The sequence below is a fragment of the Peromyscus maniculatus genome, chromosome 9, assembly GCF_049852395.1.
Source record: "Peromyscus maniculatus bairdii isolate BWxNUB_F1_BW_parent chromosome 9, HU_Pman_BW_mat_3.1, whole genome shotgun sequence".
Taxonomy (NCBI): Eukaryota; Metazoa; Chordata; class Mammalia; order Rodentia; family Cricetidae; genus Peromyscus; species Peromyscus maniculatus.
This window is the reverse complement of record NC_134860.1, coordinates 63067670-63095326: the sequence shown is the minus strand read 5'-3', so window position 1 is coordinate 63095326 and position 27657 is coordinate 63067670. Positions and strand designations below refer to the sequence as shown.

At 39.9% G+C, this 27657-nt stretch overlaps 1 protein-coding gene across 48 annotated transcripts in view; it reads left to right on the top strand.

Moving 5' to 3' along the window:
- The window catches only part of Hmbox1 (homeobox containing 1), a 158388-nt gene that overhangs the window by 54095 nt on the left and 76636 nt on the right, over nucleotides 1–27657 (top strand). For all 48 annotated transcript variants that reach the window (XR_013042490.1, XR_013042489.1, XR_013042488.1 and 45 more), the window contains 2 exons: nucleotides 341–817; nucleotides 10231–10316. Coding sequence is in view for 44 of the 48 variants with exons in the window: in XM_076545217.1 (XP_076401332.1) it covers nucleotides 341–817; nucleotides 10231–10316 (563 nt within the window). In the remaining 4 variants the exon portion in view is untranslated. The remainder of the gene's footprint in view (nucleotides 1–340; nucleotides 818–10230; nucleotides 10317–27657) is intronic.

Here is a 27657-nt window from a genome sequence, read left to right as displayed (position 1 = left end):
TCTCTCAATGAAACCACAGCTCACTGATTAGCTTGACTGGCTGGTCGGCAAGCCCCAAAGATCTTACCTCTACTTCTCCAGTGCTAGAACTCCTGTCCTGTGCTGCTGCACTCAGCTTTTGCATTGGTGCAGGAGGTTGAACTTAAGACACCCCTGCTTACGCAACAGATCTGTCATGTGACTGAGCCATCACCCTATCCCTTATAATTTTATACTCAGTGAAGTAAGCTGGTGCTGAGATCAAGCCTCTTCTGCTGAGGATTCTTGATGGTGAAATGTTTGTTAGTTAACAATGAAGGCACTTCATTTGTATCCTTTTCTTTCCCCCCTTCTCCCCCAGTTTGCTGGAAACCATGTCTCACTATACAGATGAACCCAGATTTACCATAGAACAGATAGATCTGCTCCAACGTCTTCGGCGTACTGGGATGACCAAACATGAAATTCTCCATGCATTAGAAACTTTGGACCGTCTTGATCAAGAGCATAGTGATAAGTTTGGAAGGAGGTCCAGCTACGGGGGAAGCTCATATGGGAACAGTACCAACAATGTTCCAGCATCTTCCTCTACAGCCACAGCTTCCACGCAGACCCAGCACTCCGGAATGTCCCCATCACCCAGCAACAGTTATGATACCTCCCCACAGCCTTGCACTACCAATCAAAATGGGAGAGAGAACAACGATCGATTGTCCACATCCAATGGGAAGATGTCGCCATCTCGATACCATGCAAACAGCATGGGTCAGAGGTCATATAGCTTTGAAGCCTCAGAAGAGGACCTAGATGTAGATGATAAAGTGGAGGAATTAATGAGGTTAGTTACTTTGCCTATTCTGAATTCCCCCCAAACATCTATGTTTTTAAGATTGTTTTTTAAATAATAGCCCGTATTTCACAAACTTACCAATAAGAACAATGGTTTCTCCCTCCCTTCTTTGGAATTGAAAGTAAAACTTGAAACTGTTGTTTTAGATCAGATTTTTTTTTCTTCTTCTTCTTCTCTACTTCATCTCTTTCACTGTGTGATGAGGCTTTTCTAGTCTCTTGATTGTCAGAGGGCTTTCTCTATTTATGGCTTTAGCAGACAGTTTCTGACTGACAGAAGTTCATTTAATCCAATGCTTAATCCTTCATTGTAAATATTTTTTCTGAGTGATAAGATAAATTTACCATGATGTAGAATACGTACATTTTTCAGTTTTCCTTGCATTATTCAATCAGTGCGACAGTTTGAACAACTATTGGGTTAGAAGCAATTTTCAATAAGAAACAGATACCATCCTGCCCCTAAAAAGCTGAAGTTCTAATTTTAGCAGTAGGTGCAATACCCACATGCACGCCATACCTCAACAGTTGCCAAGTAAGCATGTGCACTTAGAGTTTAAACACAAAGAAAAGCCTCCTTTTAACCAAGGTAATGAGGACTTTGTAGCAGACCTGGTTCACTTTGAGGGTAACAGACATGTGTTTTCCATCCTGTGTCCAGAACTAGGAACTTCTTTTAACACATGGTGTGGGCTCAGTATTAGCTGAGTAGATAAATTTGGCCTAACCCATAAGGATATTCTCTTTTTTTTTTTAAGATTTATTTATTTATTTATTTATTTATTAATTATGTATACAATGTTCTGTCTGAATGTATGCATGCAGGCCAGAAGAGGGCACCAGATCTCATTATAGATGGTTGTGAGCCACCATGTGGTTGCTGGGAATCGAACTCAGGACCTCTGGAAGAGCAGCAGGTGCTCTTAACCGCTGAGCCATCTTTCCAGCCCGGATATTCTCTTTTGAAAGAAGGATTTGGAGCTGGTTCAGGGGATAAAGGTGTTTGTTGCCAAGCCAGAAGACATGAGTTCCATCCCTGGAGCCCACACAGTGGAAGGAAAGGTCCAGCTCCCCAAAGTTGTCCTCTCACTACAAGAATGCCATGCAGAGGTACTCCTCCACACATGTACATACACATATAGTCAATAAGTGAATACTTTTTAATTTTTTAAAATAAAAATTGAGATACACATATTTTTTTTAAAGTTAGGGAACCAGGAAGCAGTATCAAAAAAGCATGTCTTTAATCTGGTTAAGAATATAAGCTGGGTGTGGTCACTTATGCCTGTAACCCCAGCGTTTAGAGGGCTGAAGCAGGAAGATTGTTGTGAGTTCAAGGCCAGCTTGGTAACTTCTAGGCTTGTCTGGCCTACAGGCTGTGAATCTTTCCAAAAAGCATCAAAAGAAAAACAATACAGATGAGGTGGACTTTGGCAAACCTGGTAATACCTTAGGTGCAGCACACGGTTTCAAAGGCTTCACATTCTACACTGTATGTTAGAATCCGAGAGTTTTTACAGATCTTTACAAGCAGAAATGACAAGCATTGTTTTTGGTAGAGTTGTTAGGCTGTTGTGTAAAAATGATTGCTTTGGGCTGGAGAGATGGACTCATTAGTTCAGAGCACTTGTTCTTGCAGAGAACCTGAGTTTGGTTCCCAGCACCGACTTGGTAGTTCACAACCATCCATAACTCCCATTCTAGATTTGATACCCTCTTCTGACCTCTGCAGGCCCCAGACATACATGTGGTACACATACATGTGTACAAGCAAAACTCTCATGCACATAAAATAGCCAAATTTTTTTTAAAAAGGCGAGAGGCTGCAGATAATTATTAGTTACAGTTGATAATGAACAGAATTGTAGACTTATTGGAGGTAAAAACAAAAGTTGTAACTGAGTTTTAACTGGTCCTGAAGATTTTCTGACATCAAGACAGAATGACAGTGCCTTGACAGTGTTGTGTGAAGACCCATCCTGTAACACCTCTGTGAGAAGACAGCCTTAAATACACAGCCTCTTCTGAGTTTGTTTTTAGGGTAGAGCTTTCACACATGGAACCCTTGGCTGCAGGGACCATGGGGTACATGTAATGAAGAGTATCATACCTCAACCACAGTCAGTGTTGTCAAGTTTTAGCTCTCTGAACGAAATACAAGAGATCATCGAGGCTTGTGGTTCATCAGTTATTAACAGTGTCCAAAGCTCTGCTGTTGCTGGTGACTTTCTTAGTGCTGAAGCTTGAACCCGGGCTTTCTCTTTCACTTGAGTCATAGCCTTGGCCGTAGGTGGTTTTGGAAACTTAGCATCTATCATCGTTCAGTTTAAAAAGGAGAACCATTTGGGCAAATAAGTTACTTTATTTGTTGAAGTTTTGTGAGATTTTAGTTATCCTGAGTAGAGAAGATAGCAAAATAGCATTTATCTGTTGAGGTGCTGGCTTGTTTTGTCGTGCACACTCAGGTGGGTGCAGTCTCACGGGTGTAGTGTGTGTTTCATCTGTGTGCTCTTCGTTGCTGTGTAGTTATTAGGACACTTTCTTCTTCCCTTCCCCTGCTTCCTCCTCAGAACAGCTCCTTTGACATTTAGTCAGAGTCCTCTAGACCTTTGGTACCCCTGGTCCTTCACAATTGAGCTTTCTTCCACTCCAGCTTTGCTCAAATGTGCCCCTTCTCACTGTTTTCAAGTTTGCAGAGGGTAGTCCTTCTTAGGACACGGGGAGACGTTGATTGAACGGGACACAGGACGTGTGCAGTCCCAACAGCCATGCTGGGTGCTTGATCAGAGAAGCTGAGTTCATGAAAATTAATAATTTGCTCAAGAAAGTTGATTATTGGGCAACTGAGCCTAATTATATCCCATGGCTTTATTATCATTGTCTTGCTGGTATATTTTATCACTGACATTATTTATGCTTACAGATTAAATAAGGCTTTAGGAAAGGTAATACATATAATTCTTCAAAATGGTGTGAATTGCCTTACTGGGCTTGCTTTCCTCCTTCCCTGACATGCTATCTGCTACTTCCAGTCAGTCACTTACTAAACAGTGAATTTTTATTGGTGAGACATTAGAGAATTTTTCAAACAGTAACTCTTTCTGAGTATTCTGTGTCTGTCTAGTGATACACTGTCCTTGCTGCTTACTCAATACTGGTAACATGACAGTGACCTGGAATTGGTGGGCTCTAGTAGGAATCATGGATACCTGAGGGCCTTTCTGCCTCCTGGGCTATGTGTAAAACACTCCTCCTACTTGCCCACAGCCCCAACCTGCAGGTACTTCACCCTAAGACGTGCTTTGCAGATTTTATAATTCAGAGAATCTATATTACTGTGTATAATTTGAAGGTATATAATGGAGATTTGTGTGTGTGTGTGTGTGTGTGTGTGTGTGTGTGTGTGTGTGTGTGTGTAGCTTCATCAGATTATAACTGTACTCTTGATCATTTGTTAAAGAGTCAGAAATTATCTTTTCTAGTTTTGAATTGGGGTCAAAAAAAGAAAGAAGAAAGCCACACTAACATAAATTCTCAGTAAATGGTTGAATGTACCACTTTAGGAAGGACCGAAAGCCAACTCATTTTACATTAGGACATCTTAAAAGGCCTATTAGTACGTAAGTATATGCATAGGAATGTGTGCCTGCATCTGCTAATACATTAGAATAGAGCAGTGTTTTCCTGCAGTCGTGTGTGTATTATGAGATAATGTAAATGAGGCTTATTGGAATTAGTAATGCTGTACGTTAAACATGTTGCTCTATACCACCCAGACACGACGTTTTGTTACGACATTTTGTTAGTATTTTGTACAAAATTCTGCAAGTTCATTCCAAGTTGGTTATATGTATGCCTAACAGTAAAACATAGGTCGAGCATCCTTGAGCCATGGTGTTTTAAAATTAAAAACTTCTGAGCACTCTGTATCACAAGTGAAAAATTCCGTAATACAACATATTCCTAGGCACAGAGTTATTTAAAATACTGTCCCAAGTTACATTTAGTCTCTCTATATAATTATGTAAAACATAATTGAATTTTGTGTTTATACTTGATTTCTGCCCCTAAAATATTTCATTATAAATATGAAAATATTCCCAAATTTAAAAGAAAATCTGAAAAGGCTTTTGGTCCGATAACCTCAGTGGGGGCTCTCAGCCTGTATTTACTTGTCAGGCAGGATGTTTATGCTCTTCTATAAGAACGTAACAGCACTAAGTGGTGGTGCGCTCTCCCTCCGTCTTCTGCATATAGAACAGCTCTCTCTGTAATGTTCTCTCTTAAAACTGTGCTCTGTATCTGCACAGGGAGAAGGTCATGAGTGTCTTTCAACTGTGAAATACACTGTGATGGCTTCATCTTGGGGTGACTTTGAGCTAGCTCCCTTTACAACATGCAGAGAAATGCTGAGGGTGTGTTAACTCGGGGAGTATGAGTCATCTTAAAGTGTATCATTATAAAATATGAGCCCTTAATATGCTTTCTTCCAGAAAACAAATCAGTGTCATTTTGAATCACCATAAATAATCTCTCTACCCTGATGTGGAAAACATAAATGTACTTGAAAATAAGAATTTAAAGCTGTTATATAAATTATTTAGATAAGATTTTCCATTTTACAGGCTTTAATTTCTAGAAAATTTTCACTCATTAAACAAATTAAGTTTTATTATATGAAAAATCCATGCTGAATGTGACAGAATCTTTGTACTAAAGCCCTTTCTGGGCTAGTAGGCTAGATGGGCTATAAAGCGTTGTGTCCACCATACTACAGTTGAAATGTTAAGAGTTAGCTTTGTTAAAAGAGATCTTTCTTTGTAAGCTGTGATAATCAGAGAGAACTCTCTAGATAGATGACAATTACTTCGTGTCTTTTGAAAAGGTAATCAGAAAGCCAGGTGTGGTGGTACTCCTGGAATCCCAGTACTTGGGAGGTGGAGGCGGGAGGCTTGCTGTGAGTTTCAAACAGCCAGGTAGCAAGACCAGGCTCAAAACAAAACAAAAAGCAAGGAGCATTAGAATCAGGACAGGGTGGTGGTGCCACTTAGATCCCAGCACTCCAGAGACAGAGGCAGGAAAACCTCTGGTTCAGAGTGATCCTGGGTTATGCAAGACCGCTGCCTCATGGTCCTATTCTCATATACATACATGCGTGAAGTTTTTAACAGTGGTTTGTCAAAAAGGCATTCCTGATGAGTTCTTGCATATATATTAGGAAGGATAATAGTGGAGAGTTTAACTAGTTTAAAAACAGGGCAGTGGGCAGTGATGGTTAGGAAGGGAGCGCTCCTTCCTGCTGTAGAAGAAGTCCACCAGATGAACACAGTGGCAGCGATGTGAAAACAGGAGCAGGAAGAGGTGGCAGGCGCTTCAAGTGCCTCAGTTGAGATCAAGGGGTTGCTTCTGTTGGAAGTTAAGAGTGAAACCAGAGAAGTAATTGCCTTGCTCTTTATTGTAATTCCCTAAGACGTAAGGAGTCTTGAGGCATGGGAGATACTGTGGTGGAGTGGCAGAAGAGACTCATTCTCTTTAGGTAAAATGTCCAATTTTCAACAAAGGGAGCAATATGGAATAGAAGACAGAGAGGACACGAAGACAAAGAGCCAAGCAGCCCAGTAGAACAAACTGGACGGTGAAGGCGAGTGATGTTACTGTTTTCGTAAATACCCAGCGAACCCAAGCAAACCGGCACTCTCCTACCGTGACTTCAGAGCACTGTGTCCATGGTGCTTTGAAGTACTTGGTCTAAGGCGTGAACTTCAGTCTAACAGTTACAGTTGATCATTTGTTTCTCCTTTCCTTTGGATCCTGTCTGACGGTTTCATAGAAATAATAGTGTGTGTTTATACGATACATTTACAATTTCAAAACTTTCTCCTTTAAAGAAAATTTCTTTTGTACATATTATTTGCATGCATATGTATGTATTTATATCATTCAGTTTTTTATTTTATTACCTGAAGGAGCATTTTAAAGACCTTTTTTTGTCGATGCTGGAGACTTTACACATGGTCTTGTACATGCTAGGGAAGCATTCTGCCACAAGCTATTTCTTAAAACCCTTTGAATTTGGGGATAGGAGGGGGACCAACAGGAATGGAGAGGAGGAGAGGGAGGGGCCAACAAGAGTAGAGAAGGGAAATGGAAAGGACCAGCAGGAGTTCAGAAGGAGAGGGAGGAGATCAGAGAGAGTGGAGAGAGAATGGGGGGGGGAGGTCGTGGCAGCCAGGTGGCTGGATCAAAGTGCATTGTACACATGTGGGAAAATGCCCTAGTGAGACTCATTATTTTGCACAGCTAATGCACACTAATTGTAGAAATGAAACCCTTGGAAGGAGTGTGTTAATGTTCTTATTTTAACAAATGGTGAAACCAGAGCACACTTTTATTGAGTGGCTTTCCCTCACATGTTTTTGTCTTCTAAGGAGTGGAGGGGCTGGAGAGTGAAACCAGAGGATTCTTAGGATGCTGGCCAGGCATTTAGGCATTTAGCTACATCTCAGTCTTTTTTTTTTTTTTTAATTGTTTTTCAAAAAGTATCTATGGTAAAGCAGTAAAGAATGTATGGTTAAAATTATTGTGGATACTTTAGAGACCTGCATAATATATAAGAGTGTATTCTTGGCGGTGGTGAGTGGGTTGCTGCTTTCTAAGCATTGGGGACTCCTCCTGGCCTTTAATGCCATACTGTAAGGCTGTGAGTCATTCAATACTGGTTACGTAGTTGAGTGTTATCTGTTCTGTATGATTTAGTGTCTGCTGTAGGTGCATTTGTTTCAAATGAGCTGGTTTAAATTTGATTGTAAATTATTAGTCAAGAAAATACCATTGGCTCATTTTGCCTACAAAAGTACATTTTAAAATTTAATCTGAACAATTATTCTCAAATATAGTTTCTTTTTCCAAGATCATTTGGTATGTTGAAATGCAATTGTTTATATAAAATTGTCAGCTTAATTTTGTAGTTCTGTCGGAAGACAATGATTAGGTTTGTGTACAAAAGCCATCTGAAATAGTTACTGCCAAGGTTGCCTCGCTCGTAATCGGTACAGAGACAGGCATTTTGAGAGAAACGTAGTCAACATGTAGATGGGAGTCTAAATAAGATTGGGAAATTTTAAATATTACATTAGGCAGCTAAAGTTTTATTTTCTTACTGCTTGGTTAGGATTTCTATCAATAACTCAGGGATATTGTAGAGCTACGTATTAGGTACTCACTACCCCATCTCTACTCTTTTCCAAAATTCCCCACAGCAGGGACGTGGCCCAGACAGGGCTGAGCCTGCTGCACAGGAATGAGGAACTAAGTTCACTTCTTCAGCACCCACATAAAAAGTCAGGCACTGGTGGTATGTGCCTTTGGCCTGAGGGGATCCCTGCAGCTCATTGCCAGCCAGTCAAGCAAACTAGTGAACTCTGGGCTCAGAGACAAACAGGGACTCACACGTGTACACAGGCTACGTGCACAGGTACAGCTCCACAGGGAGCAGGGCACCCCCCAGCAGAGTGCAGAACCCTTCCAGGTGAGGGGGCTAAAAGACCTGTCTAAATTAAATCGCACGTTAGTACCATGTTCTGATAGGATTCTTTTGTTTCTTCTCCAATCTCTAGTGAGACGTGAGCCCCTAGGAAATTTGTGGTTCGTTCTCAAAACAGGTTTTAAAGGTTTGTGATGCTTTTGTCTTAGATCAAGGGTCAAACGTTTTACTGTTAATAGCTAGTGGTTAACATTTTTAGACTTTGCCAAGAGGCAAAATTGAGGGTGTAGTAGAGATACTGTACAAGGGAGAGAACTGGGAATGGCAGCACACAGCTACAATCCCAGCACTCAGGAAGCTGAGACTAGGTGACCAGTAAACTCAAGGCCAGCGTGGACTAATGGACCGTGTCTCAGAAAACTAAAAATGAGAGAGAGAGAGAAAGAGAAAAAATGGCCACAGCTTTCCTTGACAAAAATCCAACATGGAACTTGTAATCTTAGCATGAAGAGACTGAGATGGGAGGATTGCCTCAAGTTTAAGCACCACCTGGACCAAATAGTTTCAGGCTAGACTAGCAAGTGAGTCCCCAACAGGCAGTGGTGCATGCATTTAATCCCAGCACTCAGGAGGCAGAGGCAGGAAGGTAGTCAAAGCTAGCCTGGTCTATAGAGCAAGTTCAGGACAGCCATGGCTACACTGAGAAAGTCTGTCTCAGTAAAGAGGAGGGGAGAGGGAGGGAGGGAGAGAGAGAGAGACAGACAGAGACAGAGAGAAGAGAAGATTGAATCCCTGTCTCAAAAACTGAAAAAAAATTCAATATAGAGTTGAAATAATTGTATACAGTTTGCGGGGGGGTTATACAGTATTTGTAAAAATAAAGGAAGGATGCTTTTTAAAAAATTTATTTGCAATGGTCCATCTGAGAAAGATTATGTTTGTGGCTTATATGAGAGCAGATGGCAGATTGACTTCAGCTGAGGCCCTTAATCTGTTGACCTTGTTTAGATAATAAGCTACCATGATTCTATGACAGTTTTCATCTTGAATAAGAAATAGTGTTCTGCTTTTATAGTCTTATAGCTCTGGTGTAATTTTTCTTTATTGTTTGTTTTGGTGAAAGAATGAGTTGTTCTTTGTCATACACTTACGGATGTCTGGTCTATGAAGGTGTGATGATTTTTTTTAATAAAGTTTGTAATGGGCCAAGAGTATATAATACCAAGGTTGAATAATATAGTTTTTAGTATTAACTCTTCTATATACTTATTATATGTAATTGGAAATTAATAAATACTTTTAATATGAAACTGTTAATATTTCAAACCATCCCACATTCTTTTGGGGGGTTGCTTATACAGAAGGGAGGGAGAGGAAGCAGCTGAGAGTGTTTCTTACAATGCTAATTATTTCAGTTGTGAGAATGGTGTTGATTTCTGCCCCGGAAGCATTTCCAAGGTTTTTAAGATGAGTGTCACGTCTACAGCTCCTCCATTCACCTGCAAACCCACAATCTACTTACAGCTGATTTTCATTGCTGTTGCTTTTATTTTTCCAGGGCTTCTATATACGATTTATTCCCCAATAATGAGAACACACATACCGCATATGGCAGCCTTGTTCCTAATTTAAATTATACACAGCATGCAATTAATGGTCCTCCTACATGAGACTTGTATCCACAGTGGCATTCACTGAGGTGTCTGTCTGATGGTGTGACGTTTCAGGACTGGAGTATTTGGTGTTTCTTGGTTTGTTGTAATTTCATATTTTCACCCAAGTTTAGTCTGTTTCCCTTTTATTTTTGTGTCCTTCCTTTCTGTGTTCTCCCCACCTCTCGGCTTCACCTTTCTTTTTAGCAAAGATGAGGATTTCTACCTTCAACATACATTGTTGGTCTTGTCTTCTGTTTTTGTTAGGAGGGACAGCAGTGTGATAAAAGAGGAAATCAAAGCCTTTCTTGCCAATCGGAGGATTTCCCAAGCAGTTGTTGCACAGGTAACAGGTAAGAGCCGGAGAGCCCTTTATTCTAGAATCATGTCTCGTCTCTGCCCTCTGTGCAGGTGTTGGGATATTGCTTTCATTTCCATGCTGCAGCCCTGTCAGCTTGGGCATGGTGACGGCAGCCTGGGTTTTAAACCAGTGCCTCTGTTACTGGGACATGCTCCACTCATCTTTTTTAAATTTATGGTAGTAAATTTTGTAATGCTAGTAATAAGAAAAAAAATCCCTGTTTTGTAATTGAAAGGGAGATGTCGTTTCCTTTTGATTATGATAGCGCCTGTGAGACATGCACATCAGCTGCTGTCTGTTTGCAGTCCTCTAAATCAAACCCAGGACTTCACCCACCCATAAAAAGTGACTTGAGGTAAAAGCAAGTTGTGGGAGTCTTTGTTTTCCTTTTTTATTTTGGGGGTTTGTTGTTGTTGGGGCTTTGGTTTTGTTGTTGTTTGTTGTTTTTTGTTTTTTCTTAAGACAGGGTGGGATGCAGTTGAGGCTGGCCTCAAACTCACTGCGTGGCTGATAATGACCTTGACCTCCTGATCCTTTTGCAGCCACCTCCCAAGCACTGGGATATTTGCACCACCATTCCCTACTGAAAGTTCTCTTTTGAATGACCTTCTCTGTATGTGTAAGCTTTGCTCACCCCCTCCTGAGAAGATGAGGATCAGCATTGTCTTTTTGTTGTTGTTCTTTATATACCATCCCATTCTCCACCCAACCCAGACATCACTCTGACATGTGGTATATATATGTGTCATTCTCTATCCAGATCACATTTTTAAAATGGAACTATTGAATCGGGGTAGGTGTGTCATCACTGTTGGTGTGTGCTCTTCCTTAGTTCTAGAGATCATAGAGGAACCAGAAATTCTTCCTGTGTGTTTACGTTTGCTGTGCTGTTTTACTTTCTGCACTGACAGTTACAATAATTACCACCACCACCTTTTAGCACACAGCTGCAAACTTATGCCTCGGGGCTTCTCAGGCCCCTGCCTCAGTTTTCATACTTTGTGGTTTCAGGTTGGCATCTGAGCTCCTCCAGCTCTGATGTTCCTTCTGTGGTGGAAATGCTGGTACATACTGAAGCAAATGTTCTTAAGAGGTTGTTCCTGATCATTAATTGGATTAAAATTTTAACTTCAGAGCTAAAAGTATTAAATTCCATTCCCTATACCTAATGTCAGCCAACCATTTATGATATGTATGTGTATATGCAGGTGTATGTATTTTATCAATAATATACTTTTATAAACAATGTCTTTGTTACTGGTAAAAGACTTTTGAATGTTTCCGTCTATGTAGGAGTCTTAATGGTAAAAAAAAAAAAAGGTGTGTGGATTTAATTATTTAACTTTTTAGGTATTTACCAGTAGGATATGTAAGATAAATTAATAATCCTTATCTTTAAAAAACTGAGCTACAGTGTTTAACACACTGTAAGGGCAAATTGTGCAGGTGTTACTGAAACTCATGATGTGGTAGATTATGCAGTGAGTGGATGTTTTCTTTGTGCCTTTACTTTAGCCTCTAGGACTATAAGCAATATATGTTCTGGTTTGCAAACCGGGGGGGGGGGGGGGGGGTGGGCAGACAAATTTGTAACATGATATAATTGCAAGGTTGATTTTGTTCAGAAGAGAATATTTCTGAGTATTCAATATACTGAATCTTGAATCATCTTATACGTGTGTGCTAGGGTGCGTGCGTGCGTGCGTGCGTGCGTGCATGTGTGGCTTGAGACAGCTTGAGGAACTCAATTTTCTCCTTCTAAATGTGAATCCTGGGATCAAACTCTGGTCCTGAGCCAGTCCTCATCTTGGATTTGTAAAATAGTAGTTTTGGATGAGTGTCCAGCATTGTTACAAATTGTAGAAAGATACCCTTAAAGGTCTTCCTTATGCCAGATATGAGCATTGTACCATAATGAGTTAAACACAGTATATAAAATATTTTCATTAATACAGTCCAGGAAAGAGCAGTTTTGGTGTTAGCTGAAAACTTGTTAGACATGTAGGAATACACAATATCACCTCTAAATTGACTGAAATAGAATTTATATTTCAGCCAGATCCCCTGAGTGATTTAGGTTGGAGAAGGACTGTTCTAGGAAACTGGTAAACTTTCCAAACAGTAATACCAGTTGGTAGTCATTGATTATCATTGCCTCACTCAATAATACCACCTCCCATTTAGAAAAGGAAGAGGTTAAAAGAAAAAGAAAAGAAAAGGAAGAGCTGAGATACACTTAGACATTTATTACCTGTTGTACACATGGCCTTCCTTTACCATCATAATGATGGGATATTGTTAAAAATGTCTTCCCCATTTTAGCTTCACCTCAAAGAGGTTTTCGTCTTGGTTTCTGTTCCAAAGGATTAAGTTCACATTTCTGTGAACCTGCCTTTGGCCCTTCATTGTCTAAAATAAGAAATAATAAAAAAAAAAAAATATTCATGTTTTGTGTGTTCTTGCATGCCTGTCACAGTGTATGCGTTTGGGTGAGAGTTTCTTTTTCCTTCTGCCATGTGTGTTCCAGGGATTGAACTCAGGTCATAGGCCTTGGCAGCAAGCATATTTATTCACTGACCCCTCCTGGAAATTCTTAAAATGCAATCCCCACCTCCATTTTTATTTCTGTCTTCTATTATGTATATTCACACAGCTGAATTTAACTACTTGTAGTTTTGAGAGTCCTGCTCATTTGCATGCTCCCAAATTCGTGGTTTACCAGGAGGCCCTTTCCTCCTCAGCATAGCTCTATCCATTCCTACCAACCACAGCTCATTCTGTTAGGATGCCATTCTGGCATCCGCATAGTGACTATCATTAGATTTAATCCTCACTTGAGGGATGCAGTTTCTTTAGAGAGTCTCACTGTCCTCTTGGAATATTTCACACCCACCTCGCTACCTGGTAGAGCTGGTTGAGGCATAAAGGAGCCAGCTGGTTGTGTTTAGCTCCAACCACACGTCAAAAGGTACACTGAGGCACTGTTTCCAGGATGATTGCTTGTTCAACAATACTGTACATTTTTGTAATAAAGTTGTAGGTTTTTTAGTTTTGTTTTGTTTTAATCTACAAAGCAGAAGAATGAGAAAATTAATAAGCAGGCTAATTTATTTTTTATCTGTTGGCTAACTCACTGAGTTGTGTTTCTCATGTTATTATGAATTAATCACATTTGTGTCCCAGCCTCTCCAGCCAGGAAGCTAACAGAAAAGCACTTCTCATGTCTGGGAAGAACAATGGGTTAGTAAAGCCCTTATGATTGACCCATTTAGGGCAGGGAGAGCCTGGTTAGGAAGCCTTTCCATCCTTGATATCTGGGCATTACCTAGACATGCTTTTCTGTCGTTCTAGAGCAGATTCTCGGAAAGTCATTTGAGTTCAACTCTAATATGTGAAATCAACCTTAAGATAAAAATCAGAGCGGATGGTGCCTAACAACAGAAAATGCTAAATAAAAAAGTGTAGCAAGGTGCAAAATTCCAACACATGTGCTGTTCCAGAAGCAAATGCAGAGGCTGCTTTTTATAGATTTGGAGGGCTTCTATAATAAGATAAACAAGAAGTGCAGGGGTGGGGTCTGTATAAACAATATCCTGCTGATAGGAGAAATGACAGTGTAAACAGGATATAATAACAGTGCCTGCCGAATTCCCAGCATGCTATTTGTAGATTCCGTCACAGTCGCAGCAGCTGCTCCCACCATGGGTAGATTTTTACCTCTGCGAGAGGCCGGCCAAGATTCTAGCTTCTCACTACAGTGATAGGGTGGTGAGCATAGCCTTGGCTCTAGTAATAAACACATGCATTTCATATTCACTGTCAGTAAAATGTTTCCTTAGGCGTTTAAGAATTCCGAAAACAAACAAAAATTGTAATGACCTCTGGGAAAAATTGGGCACACACAGAATAAATGAGTAAATATACAAAGGTTGATGCATGTTATCAGCTGAAAAAATATACTAATTGGTGTCATGTCTTCTGGGGAAAAATGAATACATGAGAGAAGAAAAGAGTTAGCATCTCTGAATTTTATTACAATTGTGTTGATTTGTTGGGGTAAGCTGATTCTGAGTTTGTTCTTTCTGTCAATTATCTTGTGACCCACAGCCTTATTTTCCTTACTTACAGGATGTGGGACTTTGACCAAATAATTGTTCTCTTAGCCTTTGTAACAAAATGTCATAAACTGAGTAGTATACAAACACAGAAATGTATTTCTCATAGTTTTTCATAGACCAGAAAACCCTGAGCTAAGGCAGGTTCAATACTTGGGAACTGCCTGCTTTTCTGGCTCATATACTACTCCTTCTTACTGTGTCTTCACGTGGTGGAAGGGGTGAAGGTGCTAATCCTGTTCATGAAGGTCTGCCCACGTGACTTAGTCAGCCCGCTTAAAGGCCCCCACACGTGAGCATCATCACCTTAAAGGCGAAGATCTCAATAGAAGGCTTGGGGTGGGTAATAGAGAGTCACACTGTAGCACCTCCACTTTTCCCCCCTAGTTGTCCAGTTCTAGTCTGCTTTTAACTACATTTGACACTTGGATCTACTTGGATCTAGCAATTGCACTCCCAACTATATTCAAACCACTTCCCTTGTTATTTAATCTCTAAAATGAAGAATGAAACTATTATATATGCATCAACTATTTTGCAGTTGCAAAAAAAAAAAACTGTACTGCTCTTTTTCTTAATCATAGAACTTTAGACTGGGTGTTACAAACCAACTAAGATATCAGTTTATATTTTTAAAACTAAACTTTATTCTCTAGAGCAGTTTTTAGTTCACAGCAAGATTGAACATAATGTTGAGAGACTTCCAAAATACCTTCTGGTCCACCATGCGTACCCAGTCTCCTCCACTGTCACTGCCCACAGTGGCCCATTGGCTGTAGTCAGTGAACCTATATTGATATGTTGTATGCTAGGAACTAGCACCCCTAGATGATAGGAGGTCCCTTCTTGGTATTGCACATGCCATGGGGTTTTGACAAAGGTCAACAACATATGTCCACAATTAAAATACCACACAGGATGATTTCACAGCCCTCAAAGTTATCTGTGCCCTGCCTGTTTGTTCTCTGCTCTCCCCAACTCCTGCAACCATGGATCTTTGCCAAAGTGTCTTGTCATTGGAGTCCAATCTCGATATCTTCCAACTGGATTCTGTAGTTACTAACTACATTTAAGGTTCCTCTGTGTCGCTTCATAGCTCAAGCACTCATTTGCTTTTACTAATGAGTAATATCCGGTTGTCTGGATACCACACTTTATCAGTTTCCTACTAGTGGATGTATTACTTTGAAATGTTGTCAATTGTGAATAAAGTTGTTATTAAAAAGTAGAATTTATCTAAATTAGGAAGCAGTGTTGCTAGAGCATAAATCAGACTGTGGAATTGTCCTGTTATAATAGTCAGAAATAATCCATTTGCTCATTTGGCAAGACTTGATCAGGATTTCTCTGACTTTAAGTAGACATCCAGTTTGAAAGCTGTCTGTTATCTTTCTACACAAGCAGGCTTCGAGGTGGGAGGTAATGACTGTCTCCAAACTAAACGTTTGGAGTTACAGTTTCTATCCAGAGGCTCTCACACTCATTCTGAACAGGCTGTCTGAACCAGTGCTGCAAGTGTTTTGTGTCATGTATTTGGGGTTCTCTCTTGTTTTGCAGCTCCTGAGGACTGAGTTTTCTTTTGTCTTCCTCTTCAAATTCTGGCCTTGTAAAGCCAGCACATGAGGGCATACTATTTTCCTTCACGCGAAGAAGCCCACCTCTTCCATGCGCTGCCCATATCACTCGGGTGGTGGCTGAGAAGCTCAAATGCAGAGATTCCTGAGGAAGCTGTTTTAAACCAGCTCTGTGTAGTCACTGCAACCTACGTGTCCCTCTGGGCTTCCATAGTCTCAAGTCCAGTGTGGAGGGTTACCGGTTTCCATGTGGAAGTTAGGTTGGTGGCCAATCTTACAATGAGAACCATCTTTCCATTTGAACTTAAATCAGAAACCACACTAAACCCTAAGGCTTGCCAGGTGTGCTTTCCATGTCACACTCAGTTCTCATTTCTGTTTCTTTCATCGCCTAAGATTGAAAAGCCAGCTAACAAACCCGTGCCTAAGATGTCCCTTTGTGAGATAAATAATTTCTTATCAGAATATAATTTTACTTTTCCTTGCCGTTAAGTAATAGTAGAATAGAGGTGGTGGGGTGGGAGCAATGACGGCTCCCTGAGCAAAGCCTGACGACTCTGAGTTCCATCTTGGGAGCTCACATGGTAGAAGGGGAGAACTGACTCGTAAAGTTGTCCTCTGACCGCCACATGCATGTTGTGGTGTGCACCTCACATACACAAAAGGTAAAGTGTGGTGGTACATTGTGTCCCCCAGTATATTGTGTACCCTAATAAACTTATCTGGGATCAGAGAACAGAACAGCTACTAGACTAGACATAGAGGCCAGACAGTAATAAGCAGAGATCTATCTGGATCTCTGTGACTTCAAGTCCACACTGGAAACAGAGCCAGGCATGGTGACACACGCCTTTAATCCCAGGAACTGATGGCAGGAAGCAGAAAGGTATATAAGGCATGAGGACCAGGAACTTGGGTTTTTAAGCTTTTAGGCTTTTAGCAGCAGTTCAACTGAGATCCATTCTGATGAGGACTCAGAGGCTTTTAGTCATAGGATTTGTGGAAACAGAATTAGATGAGGGGTTGTCCAGGTGAGGTTAGCTGTGGTTTGTTCTGCTTCTCTGATCTTTCAGAATTCACCCCAATATCTGGCTCAGGGTTTTTTTTTTTTTGTTTTGTTTTGTTTTGTTTTTTGTTTTTATTAATAAGACCATTTAACAATTCATCTTACAGTAACTAAATAAATACATGTAATTTTTCTTTAAAGCTAGGCCTGGAGACTGGAGAAATGGCTCAGCAGTTAAGAGTACTGGCTACTCTTTCAGAGGACCTGGATTCAGTTCTCGGCACCCGTATGTCAGCTCACAGTTGTCTGTAACTCCAGTTCAAGAGGACCCGACACCCTCACAGACATGAATGCAGGCAAAACAGCAGTGCACATTAAAGGAAAAAAAAAGCTAGGCCTGGTGACACATGCCTATAATCCTAGCACTAAGAAGGTAGAGGCGATAGTATCAGGAATTCAGAATTATCCTTGGTCGAACTTAAGATCAGCCTGAACTATGTGAGGTCAGGCCATAAACAATAAATACTTAAAAAACAAAACAGGAATAAATGTCCAAAGGTCGACACCAATGTCCTAGGAAGAAAGTCAAGAGGCACTTCCTTCAAGATGATAGCTAACCCAAGGCTAAGCTGTACCCATGTGACTGTCCCTGGGTGTTAACAGTGTCCTGCTTTTGAGCACATTCACTTTAAAGGGCCTATCCAAGGTAACATTACCACAGACTTGTCATTGTTTTTTATGAAGAACTCTTAGAAACTGACGGTTTTGATTCTGTATTTAAAAGGCAGGGGAGTTTTGCTATATCACCCTGGCTGGCCTGGAATTCACTGTGTAGCTCAGTGTGCCCTCAATCCCAGATCCTCTTGCCTTAGCCTTCTAAATGCTGTGACTTCATAGGTATGTGCTACCGTGGTCTTTGTTTGTTTATTTTTTCAAGACAGGGTTTTTCTGTGTAGCCCTGGCTGTCCTGGAACTCACTCTATAGACCAGGCTGGCCTTGAACTCACAGAGATCCACCTGTCTCTGCCTCCCACCTGCTGGGATTAAAGGTGTATGCCACCAACCGCCCGGCTGAAACAGATCTATTCTCATGTCTTTGTTTTTTGTTTTGTTGTTTTGGTTTTTCGTGGCTTGTTTGTTTATTAGTTTTTTGAGGTAAATCAATTTTTTATTTTAATGTTTTGAGTTTGTGTCCTTTTAAAAACTAGAATATGCTATTTTTTATTTGTTTTTGTTCGGCAGTTTTTAACAGAAAGATTGCCTTTTACTCCCAATCTCTTCCACTACGTAGATGAGTTTTGAAAGCTGTTACACCAGTTTGCCTTGATTTTCCCAGGAGATACAGTGTCTTTGAAATTTTTGTGTGTGATAATCTTAAGACTAATATCTGATCATCTTTGGTCCATGTGTTCAGTCTCTGGTTCAGCCTTGTCATTAGGCAAGGGCCTGACATGAGTTCTAGAGTCAATTCTGCTTGGTAGCAATATGCACTCTCTAGGCCAAACCTCTTTTAAGAGTTATTATTTTTAGCTGTAATTGATGTGACACTTAGCAAGTGCTAGATGCTATGCTAACTGCTTTATATAATTGAGAAACAGGTGTCAAGTTCCACAGTTACAGATGAGAAAACCAAGGCCCTCGAGGAGATGGCTGGCTGACCCATTGTGTAGCTTCTTACTCTCTGTAGTCAGGGTTCTTAAGCATAGTCAGGTCAATGCGGAGAGGATTTGTGTAGTCTAGGGCCAAGGATATCGCTACAGCTGTGCCTGGCCTGGGTTCAGAACAGGCCTCATGGAGCTTATATCATCTGCTTTCCAGAGAGTAACTTGTCCAGTTCCGTATCCAGTAAGGGGCTGACTCACGACTTCGAATCCAGGCTCTGCTTAATTCTCACCAGCATTCATTACTCATTTGTGTCTCCAGATTGACCTTTATGGAGCTAAGCTAAAGTTAGTAAATATATTCATGTGGTTTGGATTTCAGAAGGGGTTGTGGTGGGAAAACTCTTTTCTTCCTGTCATTTTGCTGTTGTCTTCCCTGAAGAGGTAAATATTAGTTTCTTTAGAGATATTTTATGCACTTATAAGCAAATAAGTGTATCTGTAAATCTTTTTCTCTTTTTGTGCCAAGTAGACGACATGCCATATATAGTGTTAGCTGGCTGTGCTGTTTAACTTGGGAATTATCCCATATTAGTATGCAAAGAATATTATCATATTTATTAATCAGAAATGTAGTATACCATCATCTAGATAGCATAATTTCAACCAGCTATTAACATTTAACAATGTGATGTTTTTGCCATTATTCCATGTACAGTAAATGTTAACTAGATACAAGAGGGGGGGGTAGGCGGGGGTGGGGGGAGTGGGCAGGAGGAGGGCAGAAAGGGGGATCTGTGGTTAGTATGTAAAGTGAATTTAATAAAAATGAAATTTCTACTTGGAGTGTGTATGTTTGTACACGCACTGGGGAGTAAGCCAGGTCCTTAATGTGTGCTAGACAAGTGCTGTTCTACTAAGCTGTAAAGCTCCGGTATATAACTGTTCCACTTTATTCTTTAAATACAACTCTTGTATTAGTAACATGTTTTCTGTTTCTTTTTTTTAAAATTTATGTTCCCTGGTTTTGACCATGTAATTTATCTTCTAGAATTTTAATCCTACAGAAATACTTGCTTATATCTCTAAGGATGATATATATAAGAATGTTTATTGTGTGTGATATGGTAGCAAAAGGCTATACATAACTTAAGTGTCCATCAGAAGGATGCTAATAAGTAAATTATGATACACTTGCATTGTGTGTAGCTGTCAGTCCAGAAAAGAATAAGGCAACTCTGTCTTAAACAGAGTGAGTGAGTAAGAGTTAGCTGGAGGGTGTGAGTGGAAAATGATTTACTACCTTTGCTTTTTTATTTTATATGACATACATGTATTCTGTATTTTATAAAAAGAAACCCAGACCCAATTTTTAAAATATACATCCCATTATAAGTTTAAAGGAATATGTCTTGGCAAGAGTCAGTCTAAGTTACAGCTTGTTTATATACTGCCTGGCATCAGAATCACAGTAGGATTTTGTTGTTTTTGATAACAGGATTCTAAAGTTCTCCTGTAAGAAAAAACATACATAAAATAAGAGATTCCTCAGGGGGAGCAGAGGAAGAGTTAGAACAAATTCATTCTACCAGATGTTAAAATATAGCTTATCTAGAATACGCTAGACTAGTATATATAAATACAGTGTCATGTTGCTAGATAGGTGCATCAGGTCTAAAGAACAGAGTTCATTAATAGATTTAGGAAGTAAGAAAATCCTACTTTTAAGGGAAGTATTTCAAGTACTTCCTTAGAAAATGATTACCCATTAATTTTTCTCTTCAAAATTGAAAAAATAAAAGTATATGCAAAATACAAACAGAAGCATTTTCCATGTCATTGAGCTATATCTATGCTTACACCTATACTAAATATATTTTATATATAAACTGAATAATCAATCTCACATTACTTTTTAGAATACAGAGATCTTCTATATAAACACAGGGTGGGCTTCTGATATACAAGACCATGCCATATGTGAAAAGAGGTGATTTTATTCCTTCCTTTGTAATTTAGATGCCCCTGTGTCTTGACATTTGTCCTTTGTAATATAAATGCCCCCTGTGTCTTGACATTTGTCTAGTATAGAACCTTGGGTCGAATGTTAAAAAGTGGAAAGACTGACCATCCCTTCATTATTTCAAATCGGAGAGGTAGACCTTTCCTCTGTTTTCCATGAAGTGTGATGTCAGCTGTATCCAGGTCATTAGGTTGCTGCTTTCCCTTGTTTGTTGGATAGTCAATATTAGGTCAGTCCAATGCTTTGTTGTATCTAAGATAGTGGCCAGTTTTCTTCTCTACCTTTGTAGACTAGTATAAAAGGTTACTTTGGTTGACTTTGATTTATTGAGTGAACACTATTTTTCCTAGATAAATCCCATGTAGTCATGGTATTTTTTTATGTTGTTGGATTCAGTTTCCTGGTATTTTGTTGAGGATTTTTACATATGCATTCATATGGGATATTGAACCCCAGTCCTCTTTGCTCTGGTCTGTTTGGGGCAGCACTGCTCACACGGATTGAGTCGGGGGTAGTTGGTAGGTTTTTTTTCCCCCCTTAGAATTTTGTTTGCTTCATCTTGATTACAGATCTGGTTGACATACTGTTGTTCACAAACTTTCCTTAGGACCCTTTTTTAATCTCTGCAGCAATAAGCCCCACCTCACTCATGCATTAATAATTGAGTCATCTTTTTCTTGGTCAGGGTATTTGACTGAAGATATTTACAACTTAAGTTTCCATCTAAGCACTGCTTTGGTCGTCCTTCATTACAAAAGGTGTGTGTGTGTGGGTGGGTGTATGTTGGATTTTTTGTTTCTAATCATCTCAGAGTATTTTATAATTTCCTTATGGTTTCTTTCTTGACTCATTGGTTAGGAAAGTATTGTTTAATTTCCATATGTTGTTGAATTTCCTAAGGTTTTTTTCCTCGTGCTTTCTTTTTCTCATTGAACTCAGGATCTCATGAATATTAGGCAGTGCACTCCACCACTGTTACTTATTCCAGATTTCATGGCAGTTGGGGAACATGCTCTGTTTCTTCCTTCTGGAATAGTGTCACCCCTTCTGGATACCGTTACATGCACACTTCCCCTGTAGTTTGAGGACTGAGGGACATGTCATTCCTTAAAGAAGAGTAAATGTCACTTTAGTAAACATTTGAGAATGATGTGTTTTCCTCATGTATTGGGTAGAATGTTATGCTTTGTTTCTTGCTCACGTGTTGTTTCCTTATTGCTCTGTAATTACTTTATTTCTGGAAAGTGGGGTATTGCATCACCATGTGTTGCTGTCTGTCACAGTCTTATCTGTTTCTCCCTTCAGTTCTCATTAGTTTTTTGAGGTTCTGTTTGATGTGTATATGTTTTTAGTTATAGCTTCTTATGCATTGACTGTGTGATTGTGTTCAAGGCAGTCTCACTATGTAGCCCAGGCTTACCTGGAACACTTGATTATACTGTCCTGACCTCTAAAGTTCCAAGATTACAGGCATGTGCTACATGTAGTTCAGCTCTGTGGATTCTCCCAACATTAGGAGATACTCATCTTTTTTCTGTAGTATTAAAATTTATATTACAGTTGTTTTGTCTGGCGGTAGCTGCTGTCTACATGATCTGCTTTATCCAATCTTGCTTTCAACTTATTTGTCTTTGATTATGAAACCTGTGTCTTATAGACAGCATGTAGCTGAACATATATTTATTCTTCTCTTATACAATGCACCCTAACTGCCGCTTCCCCTCCCTCCACTCCTCAAGTTGTCCCTCACATCCCCCAGAAACGAGCAGGCTCCCCAGTGATATCAGCCGAATGAACATGACACAGCAAGATACAACAAGACCAGGCACAAACCCTGAAACTCATGTCAAAGCTGGCAAGGCAACCCACTAGGAAGAAAAGGGTCCCGAGAGCAGGCAAAAGAGTCAAAGAAACCCCCACTCCAACTGTCAGGAGTCCCTCCAAAACACCAAGCCAACAACCATAACATATATGCAGAGGACCTAGCATAGACCTATGCAGGCTCCAGGATTGCCACTTCAGTCTCTGTGAGCTCTGCTTAGTTGATTTCATGGGCTGTGCTCTCCCAAAAGTTGGGAGACTTTTGATGACTTTCTATTTCCTTAGGGGTTATAGGTCTATTAAGTTGTTTATCTGATCTTGATTTAACTTTGGTAAGTGGTATCTATTGAGAAAGTTATCCATTTCTTTTGTATTTTCCAAGTTTGTGGAGTACAGATTTTTTAAATATGACCTAATAATTCTTTGGATTTTCATGGTATCTGCTATGATATCCCCCTTTTGTTTCTGATTTTTTATATAAAGAATTTTGGATATTCTCTGTCTTTTAGTTAGTTTGGGTAAGCGTTTGTCTATGTTACTGATTTTTCAAAAACCGACTCTTTGTTTCATTGTTCTTTGTATTGTTCTCAGTTTCTATTTGACTAATTTCAGCCCAGGAAGGCCTTGAACTCACAGAGATCCACCTACCTCTGCCTCCCAAGTGCTGGGATTAAAGGCGTGCGCCCCAACCCCTGCCTCCCCCCTCTCTCTCTATTTATTTTATGTGCATTGGTGTGAAGGTGTCAGATCCCCTGGAACTTAAGTTACAGACAGTTGTAAGCTGACATGTGGGTGCTGGGAATTGAACCTGAGTCCTCTGGAAGAGCAGCCAGTTCTCTTAACTGCTGAGCCATCCCTCCAGCCTCCCAGATGTACTCTTAAACTGCTGATATGATATCTCTCCAATTTTTTAATGTAAGCATTTAGTGCTATGAACTTTCATCTTAGCACCACTTTCATTGTGTCCCGTCAGTTTAGGTATGTTGTGTATTTTCATTCAATTTTAGAAAGTTCTTAATTTCTTCCTCTATTTCTGTCTTGACTTAGTTTTCTTTCAGTAGAGAAGTATTCAGTTTCCATAACTTTGTATGTTTTCTCTTGTTTCTGCTGTTGTTGGAATCCAGCTTTAATCCCTGGTGGTCTGGTAGGTGCAGAGGGTTATTTCCATTTTCTTGTATCAGTTGACACTTGCTTTGTGACCGAGTATGTGTGCGCCACCACCGCCCGGCGTCTATGTCTTTTTACTGGGGAATGAGTCCATTGATACTGAGAGATAACAATGACCAATGATTGTTAATTCCTTTTGTCTTCTTGGTAGTGGTGGTTGTGGTGGTCGTGGTGGTTGTGGTCATGGTGGTGGTGGTGGTGGTGGTCGTGGTGGTGGTTGGTGGTGATGTGTGTATGTGCTTCCCTTTTTTTGGTTTTGCTTGTGTTCAATTATTTATTTCCTGTATTTTCATGGGTCCTTGGGTTGGACTCTTCCTTCTAGTATCTTCTGTAGGGCTGGCTTTGTAGATAGATACTGTTTAAATATGACTTTATCATGGAATATAAAGTTTTCTCCACCTATGGTGGTTGAAAGTTTTGCTGGTTATAGTAGTTTGGGCTGGCATCTGTGATCTCTTAGAGTCTGCAGGATATCTGTCTAAGCCCTTCTGGTTTTTAGAGTCTCCATCGAAAAGTTGGATGTAATTCTTAGGTCTGCCTTGTTATATTACTTGCTCGTTTTTCCTTGTAGCTTTTAATATTCTTTCTTGGTTTTATAACGAAATCTCCCCAGGTGCCTGCCCTGAGGAGATTTTTACCAGGGTCCAGAACAGAAGCTACAAGTGGCTAGGATTCTAATCTGAGGGATAATAAATGAATCTAAGCACACTGAGTTCTCTAGTCCATCACTTTATTCTCCTAAATAAATTCTATCTACACAGTTTCTTTTCTGTTCTCATACTTAGCTCCTCTGGTCCCTTCTGCTGTTCTCTCATCTCTATCTAATTCTTTCCATCTCCATCCTCATCTTTATTCTTCTCAATCAATTACCCCCAGTGCTCTCAGAGAACCAGTGTATATACCCAAACAGTAAATCTTTGGCAAAGCAGTTCGAGGCTTGAAGTTCTCAGGGTTGCTGAGAGAGGTGATAAGGATCCACACATAAAGCAATAATTGTCAGCTTCCAATTACGACCCAAAAAGGGGAGTGACTAAAGGGGAATTCTCTGGTAGGGTCAACTAAAGGCTAAGATCAATTAGGAAATACTAAAAAGTAATTTATGTGCTCAAACTATAATCTAGAAGTGGTTAGGGAAAATGTTAGGAGTTTGTATATGTCAGTATAAGTCACTAGTAAAGTAAAACGTTTTTGCACAAGAAACGAAGAACCTATCATCTGTCTGGCTTTGTCAGAAATCTCCTTGGGTCAGTGGGAAATAACTGCCTTAACTCAGTAGCTAGCAAGAGGCTAAAACATCATCCCAGGAATGTGAGCAGTAAATCTCTTAAGTTAGGGTCTTGTGTAAATAACCCAGGGTGAGGTTAAGGAGTTAAGGATTTAATTGCTAGTGGTTATTTTCTCTTATCTGTAAGTGAGATGAGCTAATGTTTATCTATGTGCAGTTTTGTCCTTGGAAAAAGGTATCTTTGCTGAAATACTTTTGTCCAGAGAATGGCCCTGGCCAGATTTATGTTAATGAAAGATAAACACAGCTGGGACAGTTGTCCAATTAGCCCAAATGTATAGGGAAAGTTGTGCCCAAGATTGAGATGTAGTTGTGAGATTACATGTACACATAACATTAAATTCACGGTAAATGGGAAGAATCATAACTGTTATTGCACAAGAAGTTTACAACAAGAAACAGCCAGTTCATTCAAAAGGCAGTAATTCCATGACACCTTGTGTGATGGTTTCCTCTAACAGAACCCTTAGTTCTGATAGGTTGACCTTCTGAATTCTAGTTGTCATCTGCTTTATACTTCTATGGTCTTTTGCTACCAGCCACTCTCAGTAGTTTTATATGTTTAGTGTTTTGATTATTATGTGGTAAGGGGACTTTCTTTCCTGGTCCAATTTATTTGGTGTTCTGTAAGCTTCTTATACCTTTATAGGCCTCTCCTTTAAGTTGGGGAAATTTTCTTCTGTGATTTTGTTGAAAATATTTTCTGGGTCTTTGAGCTGAGTTTCTTTTCTTTCTTCTATTTCTAGTAATCTTAGGTATGATCTTTTCATAGTATCCCAGATTTCATAGAAATCTTTGTGTTAAGAATTTTTTAGATTTACCATTTTCTTTGACTGATACACCCATTTCTTCTATCATATCTTTCAGTGCCTGAGATTCTCTCTTCTGTCTCTTGTTTTCTGTTGGTGAAGCTGGCCTCTGTAGTTCCTATTGGCTTATCCAGATTTTTCATTTCCAGAATTCCCTCAATTTGTGTTTTCTTTATTGCTTCTGTTTCCAGTTTCAGGTCTTAAACAATTTTACTCATTTCCTTCAACTGTTTGTTTTTTCTTAGCTTTTTTTTTTTTTTTTTTTTTTTTTTTTTTTTTTTAATACAGGGTTTCTTTGTGAAGCCTTGTCCTAGAATTCACTCTGTAGACCAGGCTGGCCTCAAACTCAGAGGTCCACCCGCCTCTGCCTCCCAAGTGCTGAGATTAAAGGCGTGTGCCGCCGCCGCCTCCGCTGCCGCCGCCGCCACCACCACTACCACCTGGCTTTTTCTTGGCTTTCCTTAAGAGATTTATTTACTCCAATTTTTTGTTCTTTTCTTCCATTTCTTTAAAGGATTTATTCATTTCCTCTTAAGGGCCTCTATCATCTTTATAAAGTTTTTCTTGTGCTTCAGCTGTGTTGGAATATTCAGGGCTTGCTGTAATAGGAAAGCTGGACTCTAGTGACAACATACTGCCTTAGCTGTTGTTGATTTTGTTTTTACATTTGTGTTTAGGCGTCTGGGTTTGGGGTGATTATAGGTCTAGGTGCTGATTTCTGAGTTTGTCTTGTTGGATGGATTTCTTCTTGGTTTCTGTTTCCTCCCTGGTCTTCTGGCCAGTGTGGCCTGTGAGTGAGCAGGGGTCTCCACCCAAGTTGGAGTCTGGGACAGGGTGACAAGAAGGGGTAGGGCAGTTGGGGATAGGTTGAGGGGGCACTGAGAGAGTGGGAGAGGTCGGCAGGCAGTCAACCTACCTGGAGTTCTGGCTGCCAGTGTGGCCTCTGGTTGAGCAGACCATACTTGAATATATAGTGGTTTTTTATCTGTTCTGCCAGCTTCTGTCTTCTTTTAGAATGTAATTTAATGATAGACATGATTTGTATCTACCTTGTTCACTGTACATCTTGTGCCTTTGAGTTCCTTTTTTTGATTACTTCCTCTTTTTGTTAAGTGGATATTTCTAGTGTGTAAGTTTAGATCCTTTGTTATTTGTTATAAAGTTTGAGTTATTTTGGTAATTGCACTAAGGATTTCTATTGGCATGTAAATCTATAATAATACAGTCCAGATAAATATCAACTTAATTTCAATACAACTTTGCTCTTACATAGCTTCATTTTTTTCTTGTTTTGTGCCATTGTTGTCCTACACATTGCATACTAATTAATACATATGTTCATTAATTTAAATATGTAATTATTGTGTTAAACTTTTCAATAGAATTGGAGCACAGGGGACTAAAAATACCTTTGTCTTTTCTGTTTGTGTATGTAGTTTCTTTCTGTCACCACAGCAGTAGCAGGAGGCGTGACAAGCAGAGCTGCTCACCTCATGGCAACCAGGAAGCAGGGAGACCACAGGACTGGGGGCATAAACCCTTCCAGTGTGTACCTCACCTCTCAAAGGCCATCTGCTGGGGACATTTTTAGATGCATCCCATACCACCTTTACCTTTTCTGTCTTCAGTGCATCCAAGCTCCTGTCTAATGTCCTTTCATTATACCCTAGTCAGTCCTTTATAGATCCGTTTTGGGAAAGCACTGTGGCATTACTTTTGTCCCTCAAGCAATATCCTAAGTTTCCTTCCCATGGCTTCTCTGAGAAGCCCACTTCTAGCCCTAGTGAGCATGCTTTGTACGTAATGTTTCTTTTGCTTCCATCTTTTTATCTTTGATTTAAAAAATTTTTATTATAGTTTTGTTAATTTTGTGTTCATGGGTGGAGGCACAGGTGTGCCATGGCTCCTCGGTGGGGATCAGAAGGCAACTTG